The sequence below is a fragment of the Neophocaena asiaeorientalis genome, unplaced genomic scaffold, assembly GCF_003031525.2.
Source record: "Neophocaena asiaeorientalis asiaeorientalis breed wild unplaced genomic scaffold, Neophocaena_asiaeorientalis_V1.1 scaffold298, whole genome shotgun sequence".
In the NCBI taxonomy this organism is placed as follows: domain Eukaryota; kingdom Metazoa; phylum Chordata; class Mammalia; order Artiodactyla; family Phocoenidae; genus Neophocaena; species Neophocaena asiaeorientalis.
In genome coordinates this window covers 184,233-201,857 of record NW_020171997.1, presented here as the reverse complement: position 1 = coordinate 201,857, position 17,625 = coordinate 184,233, and the positions used below count along the sequence as shown (strand labels likewise).

Genomic DNA, 17,625 nt, shown 5'->3' with positions numbered 1-17,625 from the left:
CTCCACTGGGAGGAGGCTAAGGGGCATTATACTCAGTGGACGAAGGATAGCCTTTCAGCAAATGATGCTGGAGCAACGGTACATCTGTAGGCAAAAGAATGAACCTCACACTTTATGTAAACATTAGCTCAAATGGATTATGGACTTAAATGTGAAATGTAAAACTGTGATAACTTTTAGGAAAGAACAACATAGAGGAAAGTCTTTAGGATATAAGGCAAGGCAAAGAGTCCTTAGACATGATCTGTTAAAGGAAAAACTGGTATGTTGTACTTCATCAAAAGTACACATTTTTGGGAATTCCTGGTGGTCCAGTGGTTAGGACTTTGCACTCTCACTGCCGAGGTCCTGGGTTCAATCCCTGGTCGGGGAACAAGCCAAAAAAAAAAGAGAGAAAAAAATACAAATTTTTGATCTGTGAAAGCTCTGATAAGAGGATGAAGGACAAGCTGTGGACTGGGAGGAAATATTTGCAAACCAAAGGTCTAGAATAAATTAAAAGCTCTTAAAACTCAACATAAAAATTCTACTTAGAAAATGGGCAAAAAACATGCATAGACATTTCACTGAAGGTATACAGATGGCAAAAAGCAGGTGAAAATATATTCAACGTCATTAGCCAGTAGGGAAATGCAAATTAAAACCACAATGAGCTATTACTACACACATAACAGAACGAGTAAATGAAAAATAATGACAGCACTAAATGTTAGCTAGGCTGAGAAGAAAGTAGATCACACATACATTCCTGGGGAGACTGTAAAATAGTGCAGCCAGTCCGAAAAGCAGTTTGGTAGTTTATTAAAAAAGTAAACATGCAACTTACATTCAACCCAACAATTGTATTCCCGTGCATTGATCACGGAGAAATAAAAACTTACGTTCACACAAAAACTTATACAGGAGTGTTTATAGTAGCGCTGTTTGTAATGACCTAAAACTGGAAAAGTCTTCAATGTTCCTTTGGTGTGTGAATGTTATACAAACTGTGGTACATCCGTACCATGGAATACTACTCAGCAGTAAAAAGATTGAGATGATGAGATGCTGATACAACCACTTAGATGATCTTCAGAGAATATGCAGAGCAAAAACAAGCTAATCACAAAAAGTTATGTCCCATAAAACTACATTTATATAACATTCTTGAAATGTTGTTTCTATAAAATTATTGAAATGGAGAACAGATTAAGGAAGGAGTCAGTAGGAGAGAGGGACGTGAGTACAGTTGTAAAAGAGCAACATGAGGGATCCTTGTGTGATTGAATTGTTTTGAACCTTGACTGTATCAATGTGGATATCTTGGTCGTGTTATTGTACTACAGTTTTGTGAGGTGTTATCATTGGTGGAAGCTGGGTAAAGCTTACAGGAGATGTCCCTGTGTTATTTCTTGCAATCACATGTGAATCTACAATTTTCTCAAAAAGTTTAATTTAAAACAAGTTGGGAGGTAAAAGTTAGATGTGGCAAGAGATTTTAAGAAGATTGCCACTTTAACCCTTGGCAGATTCACCGAATATACTAAATCCACCGAACATGGTGGTTGGCTCATCTTCGTAGTCCCAGGTCCCATCCTTCTAGCACTAGGAGGGGCCATTTGGCTGAGCTGCATGAGAACACCTTCATTACCTACTCAAATGTAAATGTTTGATGGCATCTCCAAAGATACATTGATAAGATCAAAGGGTGGCAAACATAGACGGTCAGCTCTGTCCAGACCCCCTCAGATCCGCTGAGCCAATTCTGTGTGTTTTGCTCCTAACTCCCTGCACAGGTGACTGTTGATTCTAAGGACAACCTCAGGCTAGGGGAGCTGCTTTGGGTTACCAAGAGCCAGAAGTGCCCATGGACTTCCTCTTCCCCTTCCCTGGTGCAGGAACAGGAAGGCTCAGCCAATTGCCCCATCCTGATTACGCTCCAGAGCTCCCTGTAGGGTCAGGTTGGGGCCAGCACTTCTCCTGAAAACATATCCCTGCCTGGCTTCTTCCCCTTCCCTGTCCAACTTCCTCACTCCCTAACAGCTTGCTCAGGGAAGCCCTTGAGTAAATCATTTGCACTCAAATTTTCATCCCAAAGTTCACTTCTGGGAACCTGACCAAAGATAGAAGAATATCAAATAACTTTAAACATGTATCCCATTACTGGACAATAATATCTAAGTGTTCAAATACATTAACATTTTAAATAAATCCTATGATTTCTTATAAATGGTATCATTATGTTGTATTTTGTTAATATCCATTGAACATGTTATGTAAGCTTATAAAGTACACACCAGTTTTATAATCTTGTCTTGGTACTTCTTTCTTTCCTTTTTAATCTACTGTTTCAAGAAGCAGAAGCAGAGTGTGGCATCTGGGAGGGTCTGCATTCCATGTTCAAATACAATTTTTGCAGCTTTGGATCTTTATCAAATGGTCATCATCACTTTTCTAATAGCTTTTACTGGTTTTCTGATTAAAAACCTTGATGCTATGGAAACTCGTAAGCATTATATCCAGGCAATTGGCTCTCACACTTTTGGCCGGAGAGCATTGAAGAGGCAAAAGACTATTGTCCCACATACCTTTCATCCCCCAACCCCTTTTTTTTCTTGTTGTGAAAAATATGACGCAGTGACGATAAAGAACTAGAGAGGAACAAGAGGAATTGTTTACTCACTTTTAGGGGAGGAATATGACTACTGTTCCTATGGTTTTATATTCCAAAATACTGCCCTATATATTTTTCAAAACATGAGTAATTTTATCACTTGCCTTGATAATACATTGTTAGTTACTTAAATAGAATAAATTAATAGCCAACACATTTCAATAAAGCATAAGCAAATTTCAGAGGAATTATAAATTGACTTTAGTAATAGATTACTAGTGACAAAAATTGAACCTCAACTTGGATATTAAAGTCATTATAGGAAAAGTGTAAATTAATATATTAAAGCAGTTAACACTACGTGCAGTTAGGTTAACCAAACTCACAACAAACTTAATTGGTATCAATGGTGCCAAGCAAAGCTGGTTTATAATTAAGAGGCAGGAATAACAGCTCTTAAAAACCATGACTTCCTGGGAATGGTGCTATTAACATCCCTCTCCCAAAAGTGGGAATTTCAGTTGTCTTCAAGTGTGCATGAGCAGGAACTTTACAATGTTGCCCATAGAAATGATGAATAATCCTTCTTGGTAAACTTAAATAACATGCTAACTTTGATTTACAAATTCTAAACATTAGTAGCCCCTAACATCTTACTTGGTAGATTCCTATTAGGTAAACCTTAGCTGTATGTAAAAATAAAAACCTATCAAATTGCAAGTTATTTTCCCATGATAACTGGAGAAACGACTTGTGTGTTTGTGTCATGTAATGACCCATCAGGAATATCCTTAAGGTCCATCAGTGGGCCATGGATCATGTTTGGAAAATCACTGGTCTAGACTTTTCAAATATAACCTGTCACAAATGCATCTTAGTCATAAACATTTGGTTGCGAAGAACGGAAACACATCTGTATTAATTTCCTAGGGCTGCCTCAACGAAGTACCACAAACTAGCTTAAAACAGCAGAATTTTATTCTCTCACAGTTCTGGAGGCTAGAAGTCTGAAAATAACGAGTTGATAGGACCATCCTTCCTCAGAATGCTCTAGGGAAGAATCCCTTGCCAGTTTCTGGTGGCCCTGGATGTTCCTTGGCTTGTAGCAATGTAACTCCAGTTTGTTCCTCTGTCTCCACGTGGCTGTCTTCTCCTTGCGTGTCTTTCTGTGTCCTTTCCTCTTCTTTTAAGGACACCAGTCATTAGATTTAGAGCCCATCCTCATCCAATATGACCTCATATTAACTAATTACATTTGCAAAGACTCTATTTCCAAATAAAGTCACATTCTGAGTTCTGGGTGGACCTGAAATTTGGGGGAACACTATTCTACCCCTTACAAGCTTATTCAAGTAAAAAGATGTTTTAAAGTTCAGATTATCACAGAACCAAGGAAAAGATGAACTGTCAGGCTTCATAAAGCACAGGAACCAGGCAGATCCATGGCTCTGAGTGGCAGAAGTTCATGATCGTCATCTGTGTTCCACCATATACATGACACAGCTATGGAAGAAGCATATTTCCCATAAAATACAGAAAATGTAATAAAAATCTGCTTCTGTAGGGTTACCACTTGACCCAGTTTCATGGAGTCATTTCTGTTATCTGGGAGGGGAATATGATTGGCGCAGCTTGGGTCTGGTGCTCACCTTTGGCCCAATCAGGTATGGCCAGGTCTTTGAGTGGTGGGGAGGTGATGGTGGTGAGGTCATAGTGGCTGAGGGCAGGTGTAGATTCTGTGATAAGTAGCTTAATCAGGGAAGGCATTTTGACACTTTATGTCATTATTAAGCCCCTAGAACAGTGCTTGGTACAAAGTAGATGCTCAAAAAATACTATTGAATATACAACAAATAATGGTTTGATATTCCTCAAATAACACTGTTAAATAGTGTTTCTACGTTTTTAAAGCTCCTTCACACAATCTTATTTCATCCTTTTTACAATCCTGCAAAGCAGTTATTATCACTCCTATTTTCAAATAAGACTTTGCTCCACAAAAGGATTAAATAAATTGTGGACAATGGCTAGTAGCTAGGAGAGCTGGAACTTGAACTCAGATCTTCTTTAAGTTAAGTGCTTTTTTGAGGATAGCACTCCTTATTACAGGATGGCATTGCTTTGACCTGATAGCTCTGACACCAAAGAGAAGGTAGGAAAAGGAAGGAATGAGGGTTTAGCTGCACCTTTATAAATGATCTGAATGGGAGGGACCACATCTCAACAACAGGCATTTCCCCTTGAAATGTAAATGAGGCTGGTAGAGATAGCCCCTCCCAGCTCACAGATGTGTCAAAAATGCAGGATAAACATTGACCCAACATTCTACAAATAATCTTTCCAGCATTCAACATCTTTGGCAGTTTTTCTCTCTTTTTCCGCATTTGTCTTTATTACCCCAGGATGCCTCTGTGTGCTTGTGTTTCTCTGGATGTAAGTTCATTCCTTGTGCGTTTCCATACCTTACCTGTGTAGCATGCCTTTCCCATCCCTCCAGGCTTCAAGCTCTTCTATTGGCTATCTTGTCCCAGCCTACTTCTCCAATCTTATCTCTAAATACAAGAATCCTTTACTTTTGCTGATCTGCCCTTCATATTGCAATTACTCTTGCTAATCAACCTGCCTGTTGACTCTTCCTCATCTTCCAGGAAATTTCCCTGAGAGATCCTTCCTTACATGTTCACTTTTCCCCAGAATTATTACTATCTACCCATATTGCATGTAGTAAACTACTTTTTTTGTGTGTTATCATTTCTCTTTTTATGTAAGCATCTTGCACCTCAGAGTGTGGGTGCCTCGCTGGCAGGGGTCCTGCCTCTCACTTTATATATCAAACACCTAGACCAGGAATTAAACACGATAGGCCGTCAAGAAATTTTCATTGATTATAATATGTCCATAACTCCACTCAAATCCATTTTTAAAAAAGGCAAGGGGCTCTGATTTATTTTTTATTTTGATTTATTCTATTTTTTTTGTGACTTAGGTGCTTAAGTCTCACTTATATTTTATATATAGTGATGAGCTCTGGATTTTGAGATAAAGGAGCTGGGTTCAAAATTCTGTCTCTGTCTCACATTAACTGTGTAACCTTGGACACTTTTATTATTTATTTATTTTTCATCAGTTTCTACACTGTAAAATGGGATCCTAATACCTGTACTAGCCCCTCACAAGGTTGTTGTGAGGAAAAGTGAGCTAGTGTCTGTGAAAAAACTTACCAACGTCTAAAGCACTATGTAAGGGATTATAAACACTGTCTCCTCATGTGCTTTCCTGCCTTAACATCTTTTCTTTTTTCTTTCATCTCTCTAATAAACAGTCATTTGTGGGCAGGGACCATTTAGCATTCTTGCTGTAGCATTTCATCTTAACCCTTAGCACAGGATGCTACACGCAGCTTGCTGATGGGCTGCCGTGAGACGTGGAAAGCCCATAAGCCTAGTTCTCACTAACAGACACCTTGGCTCAGATTTCAACAACTGCCATTTACCTGAATGCTTTTTATTTGCTTTTTCTGGCACAAAGGGCTTTCATTTTATTTGTTGGTTCATTCATTTACTCATTTATCAAGTTTGTTTTGAGTGCCTACCAGGGGCCACAAAGCAAAGTAAGTGCCTTAAGATATTGACATTGGACTGAGTGAAACATTCACATAGCAACTAGTTATATAGTAGATAACAAGGATTATAATAAGACATGTACACTGTGTCCAAAGGGGGGAAAGATCATTTCTACCAAGGGAGGGAGGTGTGTGTCATGAAAGGCTTCAGAGGAGGTGCTCGTCTATCTTGAAGACTGAGTAGCTGGGGAAGTTAAGTGGGGCAATCAATACAGGTGAAAGAAATAGCTTGAGCAAAACAAAAGCACTCTGGGAACCACGGGCAGCTGGGTCAGAGATTTCACTCATCTGTTGCTCTGGATTGAGTACCTAATGTGTGCCAGACCCTTATGCTTAGTGGATGGGGTTATAGGGGTCAGTGTAGGAGTGGGATGGTGAGGTAGCAAATGAAAGCTAGCCAGATTGTGAACAACCTTTAACAACACTTTTACTCCATAGTAATATATATGGGAAAGGGTTAAGAGGATGTACTACCAACTCCTTGATATTCACTGGAACCCTATTACCCCAGGAAGGTAGATACAATAATTGACTTTACCGCAGACTGGGCAGCTCTGTCCTAAAGGACAGGTTAACATATACCAGAGTGACAGGAACATTCGCACTCGAGGAAATTCAAGTAGTGAATAAACATGTAGAGAATGTGTCATCTCATCAGTAATTAAAGAAACACATTCAAACAAGGCGGGACCTAGTAAGCAAGAAGACAAAGTGAAACGACCTCTAAGGCTGTTAAGGTGATGGGGAAGCAGGCACCTTAGAGAATCAGAAGGGCAAATACAAAAACCTCCAAGGTGGGTTCGTTGGGGAAAGTGAGGGATTCAACGTGCTGCAGCTGAGAACTGGGATTTAGGAGTGGAGAGCGCAGGGGGCACGAGTCACTGCACTAGGTGGTGTGGGGAGGGGCAAAGAGTTCGGGCAAAGCCGGCTCATCCTAGGAAAGGGCAGGAGGCCAGGTGCTTGGGCGTCTCTAAGCAATGGATAGGCCCGCCCCCTCTAGAGTCAACCCTTCCGTAATTGGCTCACGGATTCACCAATGGACACACAGGAGGAACTTCCCGCCACCTCTGGCGCCCGCTTTTAAACAGCCGTATAGTATTTGCAACTGCAGGAGGACTTCTCAACCTAGCTTGAGAAAGGCGGAGACTTCCGCCTCTACGCCCTGCCCCAAGCCGGCATGGCCCCGCCCACCAGGCCCGCTTCTAACCAGCGATTGAAGGAGTCGGCTGCTTCTCAATGGCCTCGGGGTTCCGTGGGTTCAGTTGTGACTAGGACAGAGCTAGCGGGTTGGAGCCTGGTTGAGGGGTTTGCTAGAAGTTGGCTTTCGGCGGGAGCTAGGGTGTCTCCGCGGTGACAGCATCCGTGGCCTCCGGTGAGTTTCGCTTCTTGGCTGGGCTTGGGGCTGGGATAGGAGGAGGTGCGGGGTCCTTGGGATTCTGGCTGAGGCTTCCCGGAGGACTGACCCGTCCCCTCCCCAAATCCCGCGGTGGTGGACTGCTTGCGGGTGGCGGGGCTCCGCCTTTGACTTTGAAGTGTCATTCAGACCCCAAGATCCTAATTAGAAGTGACATCTGGGAAGCCCTCCTCGCCTCCTCCAGGCCACAAGGGTAACGCTGAGACCCGACCCTGGGGACCCCCGCCGTGGTCACCCTGGCACCGTGCCAGGCTCACAGTGGGTGCTCTGTACACGTGTGTTGACTGAGTGCATGTAACGCTGGCAGCCCAAGCCAGCAGCCCCAGGCCTCCTGGGCTCCGTGCAGCTTGGGTCTCGCGGTACCTGTTTGCTGTGCCATAGTTGACGCCAAACGGAGTTCCTTGGTAGGGCCCTGGGTTTATCTTCATTCAACCTGTGGTTGCCTGCTTGCTGCATCCTCTGGGCACCCTGAATGTATTTGTCCAAGCTGCTGTTATTAGCACTGATCACAGATTATTGTCATCCTTTGTTTTTATGTGTGTTTCTTTCCCTTCACCAAATCCTGATGAACTTTGTAATCTTGAACAGTGCTTGGCAAGTAATTGTTAAATGAATAAATAGGCTTCCTAAGCCTGGTATTGCAAGTCTGAAACAGGCTAGTGTGCTCTGGCTATTTCCATTCTAGAAAGGAAGCTAGCATGTAAGCAAGTAAGTAGAATTTCCTAACTCTCAGGGCACTTAAAGACGCTTTTGTGGCACTTAGCCTTTTCTGTCTTACAGTCATGAACTTGAGTGTGATTTAAGCGGAATTTCACGTATCTTTCACAATGCATGACAATTTATATGCACCTCCTAGATGTGAATGCACTCAACTAAATGAGAGGCTGAAATTGAAGCTATAAGAAAAGTATAAGAAATATAGCCTGAAAGTGCCAAAGAATGACTAATTTCATGGGGGGAGGGCATCTTGAAGAAAGTGGCATTTTCATCCTAGAAAAGATTGCAATATTTGAAGGAAAGTTTCCCACACACTGCATATTCACCTTTTCTCAGATATACTGAATGCTGTTTATTCCTTTAACCTCTTTTGTAGCCGGCAGACTTCTATTCATGAGTAACATGTCATGATAAAAACAAAACTAAGATGTATTGATTGGTACACAGTGCTAAGCGCTTCATGTACATTAGTCTTGTGAATCCTCGTAACCAATCTTTGGTGCAGGTACTGTTTTTTACCCCCATTTTATTAATGAAGAAATGGAAACAGTTGTGCAAGTTTACACAGCTGTTAAGCAGGAGAGCCAGAACTGAGCCCAGGTTGTCTGAATGAGTGCCCTCATTCTTAACCACTTAACAGCCATATTGTGTCCTTTAAGATCTGTTTCTAAAGTCTTTCCGTGAAACTTCTTTCAGCCTTATTTTCTTCTTAGCATAGTTAATTTGTACTTTGTACTTTCCTCTATTACAGAATGTATTACAAGATATCATTTAACTATTAATTCATATCATTGTTTCCCTAAGGGACTGTAAGCTTCCCATGGCTCGTAGCATGTCTTAGATACATCTAGGCTATAACCTGGCCCACAGTAGGTGCTCAGTAAAATTTTTATTGAAATAATAAATCTGTAGAGAGTAACATGAATGTATTATATTCATTCAACAAATATTGGTTGTGTGCAAAGGGTGGGGGAGATACATTTAAATTCTGCCCCCAGAGTGCTTATAGGCTATTGGATGAGGCAAAAACAGTGCTACTTTTGCTTTCTAACGTTTTGTCCAATTAAACACACATTGGTCTTTCTCATTGCAAGGAGGGCAAAGAAAACACAACCAGCGACAACAAAATGAGTAATGAGTGGGACATATGACAAAACATAGCCTTGTAAATAGGTTCAGAAAAAGTTATCTATCTAGGAAGAAAGTATTAACCATCTTGCTATTAAAAAAGAAGCATACTGTACACTTATTCTGCATCTTGATTTTTTAAATAGTCAATATATATAGAGATATTTCATTATTAGTGACTCAGTATTGCCAATTTATTCAAAAGTACTTTTACTAGGGAAAATGTTCTTTTTCAATATATTAATATTGATAGTTCTCAAGATGGTTTTCCCAATTCATACTTTCATCAGCAGTTCATGAGGATGCCTGTTTCCTATAAAATAGCCACCACTAGGGCTTCCCTGGTGGCCCAGTGGTTAAGAATCCAGATGCCAATGCAGGAGACACGGGTTCAAGCCCTGGTCCGGGAAGATCCCACATGCCGTGGAGCAACTAAGCCCCTGTGCCACAACTACTGAGCCTGCGCTCTAGAGCCTACGAGCCACAACTACTGAGCCTGCGTGCCACAACTTCTGAGGCCCACGTGCCTAGAGCCCATGCTCCGCAACAAGATAAGCCACAGCAGTAAGCCCGTGCACCACAGTGAAGAGTAGCTCCTGCTCACCGCAACTAGAGAAAAGCCCGCATGCAGCAACAAAGACCCAATACAGCCAGAAATAAATAAAATAATTAAAAAAAAATAGCCACCACTAGCTGTTATCATGTGTTTTTTTTAAATTTAGTGGTTGAAAATCATATTTCATTGTTTAAATGGCGCTTTGAATTCTTTGTGAGATTAAGCATCTGTTCAAGTTCATTGAGCATTTGCATTTCTTTTTTTTTAATGAAATGTATCAGTTGCGCATTTTAAATTGAGTTGTCTTTTTCTCATTTCTTTGTGAGAATTGTATATTGGGACTTTCTCTTGTGTTTTGCAAGTCTCTTTCTCATTATTATTTTACCCTTTGATGATATATTTTTTTATACATAATATTTGACTTGTTGATGATTGTTTTGGCCATATACAGTTTCTTTCTGTATGTGTGTATAAGTTTCTGTCAAGTTTTTCCTTTATGGCTTCTGGGTTTATTATCTTGCTAGTTTTTTCTTTTTAATTTAAGCAGCCTCTTTTATTGTTCTGAATATTATAGTAAAGTCTGATAGCAGTAATCAGTAGCGATTAATAAACAGAAGAAAAGCGTTAGCTACTCTTTGAATTTTGGTTTTCTCAGGGTATATGCCCAGTAGTGGGATTGCTGGGTCATATGGTAATTCTATTTGTAGTTTTTTAAGGAACCTCCATACTGTTCTCCATAGTGGCTGAACCAATTCACATTCCCACCAGCAGTGCAAGAGTGTCCCCTTTTCTCCACACCGTCTCCAGCATTTATTGTTTCTAGATTTTTTGATGATGGCCATTCTGACTGGTGTGAGATGATATCTCATTGTAGTTTTGATTTGCATTTCTCTAATGATTAATGATGTTGAGCATTCTTTCATGTGTTTGTTGGCATTCTTTATATCTTCTTTGGAGAAATGTCTGTTTAGGTCTTCTGGCTTTTATTTTAAATTTTAGTTAAATACTAATTACCTTTCTAGTCTCCCTCTTTGTTTTTTAAGCCACAGTAAGTTTATCAAATTTCCCTTAATGCCTAAAATAATTTCTTATGGTCTCTGGTAATTTGCACTTTTCAGAAGGAAAGCTAATTTGTGCCTTTTCCTCCCAGTGGAGAGAGTTTGTTCTTTCAGATATTTTCAGATTTCTTCTTTAATGACATGGTTTGGATTTAAAATGCCATTCAAAAAAAAGATATAGTTTTGTCTTTTACATTTTCTTCACATAAAAATGAAAATAGGGAATTCCCTGGCGGTCCAGTGGTTAAGACTCCGCACTTTCACTGCTAAGGGCCTGTCTTCAATCCCTGGTTTGGGAACTAAGATCCTGCATGCTGTGCAGCCAAAAAAAGAGAAAACTAGACTTTATTTAAAAAAAATGAAAACACCTTGTAGAATTCATTATTCTCTATCTGAGAAAAAGTAGTTCTTTATTTAAAATAACTGTATTTAGCAATAAGCTCTTGTAAATCAATGTTCTTTTTCAGTATTCAACAGGAATTGATTGATGGCAGATTGGTGAAGTGTTGGAAAAAAAAAAAAACAACCCTCCCTCCTTTTACTTAATAAAAGGGAAATTAACCCAAATTCCCTATTCTGGCTTTAACTATAAAATTCAGGGAAAGGTGGAAAATATCATAAGAATTAGAAGCAGGAAAGATTATTTCTGCCTGGAGAATTCAGGGATATCTTTAAGGTCCAGCTTAATTGCCTTTCTTTTAAGGAGCAAGCATTTACATGGGCTTGTATTTTCATAATCTATAGATTCTATAGACTTGATGTTCACTTGAAGTAGTGAAAAAACCCTAGAGACATGAGCTTGTGTTACTGTTTTTCCCTCACCATTTCAGCTACATTGTAGGCTCTTTACCATATTCAGGTATCCATCTTATGCTGGTATACAAGAGGTTTCTTGTAGCTGCTGGGTGGAGACAAGGTTTAGAGTCCCCAAGCCTCTCTATTTTACCTCTCAGTGAAGGAGTGCGTGTGTCCCTTCCTCCATGTAGCCCTGGCACAAAAACAGAAAGGAGCAGGTCTGGTCTAAGAAGCAGAGGCTGGAAGCGTTTCGTTGATGTGAGGAGTCTGAATTCATAGAATTAAAAGGGATGGGTTGGGTGTAGGGAGCTACCAGAGAGGGGAGGGATAAAGAAGGTGGACTGCAAATTAGAGTTTGGCCGAGAAACAATCCTTGTAAAACAAACTAAAACTTATGGGGATTTTCAGCATCGAAATTCATATTTGTGTTAATCTGTAATACCATATTTCATCTATTATAATGTGCACATTTTCTTTTCACTTTTGTTTTTTGCCGCTTCGTGTGGCTTGCAGGATCTTAATTCCCTGACCAGGGACTGAACCCAGGTCACGGCAGTGAAAGCGCCAAGTTCTAACCACTGGACCGCCCAGGAGCTCCCTTCTTTTCACATTTTAACATCTACAAAGAGGCTGCATTTTAAAGTTAATGATATGTCATGATTTAATTGGCCACATCTTTTTCTTAGTGGTACAGACCAGAACTGTGTCATACCATCAAGGGCACCTTAGAGCTGATGAAGAGGAATATCTTTTGATATAGAGCTATTGGCTTACATAAAAGTTTGTGATGTTAGTTCTCTACTGTCAACACAAGGGAGCTAAGTTCTTTATGGTAAAATATGTTTGGATTGCCAGGTGTATGCTTCTCATTCCACTTCCAGTTTAATGACATTTTAGAGCCTGAAAAGTGAGTGTATGATCTGTGGCCCAGCCTCACATCAAAGTGCATTTCATTGGCATGCACAAGAGTGGACTGAATAGAGGACAGCATTAGGCTGTGTAATTGATGATGCTTGCCTACTTTTTTGTCAGGGTTGTTCAGAGTTTTGAAATTCTGGGTAGTTTCTGTGTAGTGTCAGGATCCCTAAGTATAATTCAAATCATCAGCAGTCTTTTGACCGTAAGTACTTGAAAACCCATTTCCTGCTGCTGCTTCTGCCTCAGCAGTGACCATTCTCCAGGGAAGTCTTGCTGCTGCTTTGGGACAGTGTCATAGCTTCACATCCTTCACTTCTGTTTTTCCTGAGTATTTTTTGCTAGAACTTGATTTTATCAAGCTTAAGAGCAGGACATTTAACACATATACATATATATATATTTTAAATTTATTTTTGGCTGTGTTGGGTCTTCGTTACTGTGTGAGGGCTTTTTCTGGTTGCAGCGAGCGGGAGCTACTCCGTTGTGGTGCGCGGGCTTCTCATTGTGATGGCTTCTCTTGTTGCGGAGCATGGGCTCTAGGCGCACGGGCTTCAGTAGTTGTGGCATGCAGGCTCAGTAGTTGTGGCTTGTGGGCTCTAGAGCACAGGCTCAGTAGCTGTGGCGCATGGGCTTAGTTGTTTAGCAGCATGTGGGATCTTCCTGGACCAGGGCTTGAACTTGTGTCCCCTGCATTGGCAGGCGGATTCTTAACCACTGCACCACCAGGAACGTCCTAACACATATTTTTGTTGTGTGCTCTGTGGAGTTTACTGGATTGTAAATGTTTGTTGGGGAGCAATCATTAACTCAGGATTTAGTGGCTCTCTTTCTGAAAAACATGACATTTGGATTTGTGATATTCAGAAGATGAAGCAAGTTGTGGAGGATGTGTGCCGTCTTTAATACATCAAATTAGAAACTTTGAGCGCATTCTTAAAATTTATATGTTTTGGCATATTCCTGGTTCATTATTATTATCTTATTTTTGTGTGTGGACAAAAATCTTACTGTTTGAGTTATTCTTGCCAGACCACTAGAAAGGTCTAGTTGTAGGTTTATTAGCGTTGGGCATTTTCTCATTTTCATGAATTTCTGTCATAACAGCTATTTTCTGTGAATCATGATTAATTTGTAAGAACTCTCTTTATAGTTGGAATACTAACCATTTGTCATACATTAGTTACATCTATCTTCTCCCCAGCTGCTCCTGTCTTTTTGTGCATGGCATCTCTTATGTAGTTTGGTCTGGGGAGATTTTCTGGGCTATTTAGAAACCAAACATCTTTCTGTTCCCGCAGGAGGACCATGTCACTAGACTTCGGCAGTGTGGCACTGCAGACGCAAAATGAAGACGAAGAATATGACAAAGAAGACTATGAAAGGGAGAAAGAGGTAAGTTATTCAGAAAAAGAATTCTAAACCCAATCTTAAACAATTTTGTATCCTGACCAAAATTACATCATTTTGTGTCATTTTGAAGGATTTATGGTTCTTTTTTTTTTTTTCCAAAGCCCCAAAACTTGATCAGCATCTGGACTTTTGAAAGGTAGATGAGTGGAATGCTTCCTTCTTTTGGACAAGAATGAAACATAACTGTGTACGATGCCCTAGATAGATGGTTAGATTGCTGAAGCGCTTTTCATTTAGGAGGTAGCGGTCGGTCTTGGGGCAGAGGCCTACTTGCATGGGCGAGCCCAGCAGGTTCCCTTGCTTCGGGTAGCCTGCATCCGCGTGGGGGCCGCCGGTGAACAAGCAAACAGGCGAGTAAAGCAATCTGTGTGAGGGCTGATTTAGCACTGACAAATAACAGGGAGACAGGGTAAGGTGATGTTAAGGCAACCAGCCAGGAACTGGTGAGGGAAGACCTCTCGGAGGAGGAAATGTTTGAGCTGAGCCTTGACTCATGAGAGGGGGCAGCCTCACAGAAGCCCGGGAAGGATGCCCTAGGCTCGGACACAACCAGTGTAAAGCCTGGAAGTAGGCAGCAGACCCTGCATATCTGTGAAGCAGCCAGGAGGCTGTGGTATCGGGACTGTGTGAGCAAGGGGTGAGTGGTGGAGGTGGGGAAGAGGTGGTCTGGGCCCGGTCACGGCGCGTCAAGGGAGGGTGTTTGTATTTTATCCTAGGGGCAGTGGGAAGCCAGTGGAGGATTTTAAGCAGGGAAGTGCTATCTGACCGTATATTTGAAGGATCTTCCTGAATGCTGTGTTGTGCGACGAGCTTACAGGAGAAAAGGAGTAAGAGGAGGAGATCATATTTGTGTGTGTGTGTGTGTGTGTGTGTGTGTGTGTGTGTGTGTGTGTAGCGAAATCCTTGGCCCAGTAGTAATAGTAGCAGCTGGTGGGAATCAACTTGCTTGTTATGATTGTTTTTAGTTTGAGTCAGATTTCTTGATTGACTGTGATAACACGCTGCTTTTGCACTGAATGTTGCTATGACCCATTTGTTTTTTCAGGTGTTTTTTAAATTCTTTATTGAAATATAGTTGACTTACAATGTTGTGTTCATTTCAGCTGTACAGCCAAGTGATTCAGTTATATATATATATATTCTTAGGTTCTTTTCCATTATAGATTATTACAAGATATTGAGTATAGTTCCATGTGTTACACAGTAGGTCCTTGTTGGTTATCGATTTTATATAGTAGTGTATATGTGTTAATCCCAAACTCCTAATTTATCCCTCCCCCCTTTCCCCTTTGGTAACCATAAGTTTGTTCTCTTTCTTTCTTGCTTTATTTTTAGGCCAATTCTGGGTGGCTTTTTTTTTTTTTTTCTCACACACACACTGTATTTTATTTTTACAAGAGATAAATAGACTGACACCAAGCATTGTAAATGGATGACCACAACAAAAGCAACAATGATTGCAAATACCAAACACGAAACACACTCATACTATGTCATAATATTGACATTCAGTCCAGGAATCCTCTACTGTAACAGCTCCTTTACTTTGCAGTGAAAATTGATTTGTATGTTTTTTGCCTCTGAGTCCTTGCGGGATTTTTTTTTTTTTATTCAAACAGAAAGTCACAAAAATTATAATCATCCTAATCAGTTCACTCAGTCCCATGTAATTAATTTTTTTTATCTTGATCTTTTGTTAGCACTTTTATGAATTCATCAGTTTTCCATTAGAGTTCTGAAAATGCTTATTCATTCAGTTCAGCAGTATAGTCAGTTACCAGAAACCTGTACTTGTCAGAGTCTTTTCCACGAATTCCTTGAAGATGGAACCCTTTTATAGGAACATATTTGGAAAAGCATCAGAGTACACCCAGAACTGTCTGTAAATGACAAACGACTAAAAAATGACCACGGTTAAAGATTTGATGAAAGTTCATAATAATGCAATTGACAAAGAAATGTAGTTATTTCTGAGATACACATTTTAAAGTAATAACTAGAATTATGACTTATAACCTTATACCAGAACATTTAAGATTTGTAGAAGTTTCATGTAATGTCTGAAACATTTATATTAACATATTTCCGTACAAATAACCCAAAGAAAGTTTAGTATTAGTTGTTTCTTTATACAGCAGGTTCTTATTAGTCATCAACTTTATACACATCAGTGTATACATGTCAATCCCAATCACCCAATTCATCACACCACCATCCCCACCCCACCAAGGTTTTCACCCCTTGGTGTCCATACATTTGTTCTCTACATCTCGGTCTCAACTCCTGCCCTGCAAACCGGTTCATCTGTACCACTTTTCTAGGTTCCACATACATGCGTTAATATACGATATTTGTTTTTCTCTTTCTGACTAACTTCACTCTGTATGACAGTCTCTAGATCCGTCCACATCTCAACAAATGACTCAATTTTGTTCCTTTTTATGGCTGAGTAATATTCCATTGTATATATGTACCTCAACTTCTTTATCCATTCCTCTGTCAATGGGCATTTAGGTTGCTTCCATGACCTGGCTATTGTAAATAGTGCTGCAGTGAGCATTGGGGTACATGTGTCTTTTTGAATTATGGTTTTCTCTGGGTATATGCCCAGTAGTGGGATTGCTGGATCATATGGTAATTCTATTTTTAGTTTTTTAAGGAACCTCCATACTGTTCTCCATAGCAGCTGTATCAATTTGCCTTCCCACCAACAGTGCAAGAGGGTTCCCTTTTCTCCACACCCTCTCCAGCATTTGTTGTTTGTAGATTTTCTGATGATGCCCATTCTAACTGGTGTGAGGTGATACCTCATTGTAGTTTTGATTTGCATTTCTCTAATAATTAGTGATGTTGAGCAGCTTTCCATGTGCTTCTTGGCCATCTGTATATCTTCTTTGGAGAAATGTCTATTTAGGTCTTCTGCCATTCTTGGATTGGGTTATTTGTTTCTTTAATATTGAACTGCATGAGCTGTTTATATATTTTGGTGATTAATCCTTTGTTGATTCATTTGCAAATATTTTTTCCCATTCTGAGGGTTGTCTTTTTGCCTTGTTTATGGTTTCCTTAGCTGTGTAAAAGCTTTGAAGTTTCATTAGGTCCCATTTGTTATTTTTGTTTTTATTTCCATTACTCTAGGAGGTGGATCAAAAAAGATCTTGCTGTGATTTATGTCAAAGAATGTTCTTCCTATGTTTTCCTCTAAGAGTTTTATAGTGTCTGGTCTTACACTTAGGTCTCGAATCCATTTTGAGTTTATTTTTGTGTATGGTTTTAGGGAGTGTTCTATTTTCATTCTTTTACATGTAGCTGTCCAGTTTTCCCAACACCACTTATTGAAGAGACTGTCTTTTCTCCATTGTATATCTTTGCTTCCTTTGTCATAGATTAGTTGACCATAGGTGTGTGGGTTTA

At 40.1% G+C, this 17,625-nt stretch overlaps 1 protein-coding gene across 1 annotated transcript in view; it reads left to right on the top strand.

Moving 5' to 3' along the window:
• Positions 1 to 7,458: 7,458 nt before the first annotated feature.
• The window catches only part of CEP152 (centrosomal protein 152), a 94,351-nt gene continuing 84,184 nt past the window's right edge, over positions 7,459 to 17,625 (top strand). Inside the window, exons 1-2 of the mRNA XM_024748804.1 lie at positions 7,459 to 7,587; positions 14,100 to 14,193. Coding sequence (XP_024604572.1) covers positions 14,107 to 14,193 — 87 coding nt within the window. The 5' untranslated portion in view covers positions 7,459 to 7,587; positions 14,100 to 14,106. The remainder of the gene's footprint in view (positions 7,588 to 14,099; positions 14,194 to 17,625) is intronic.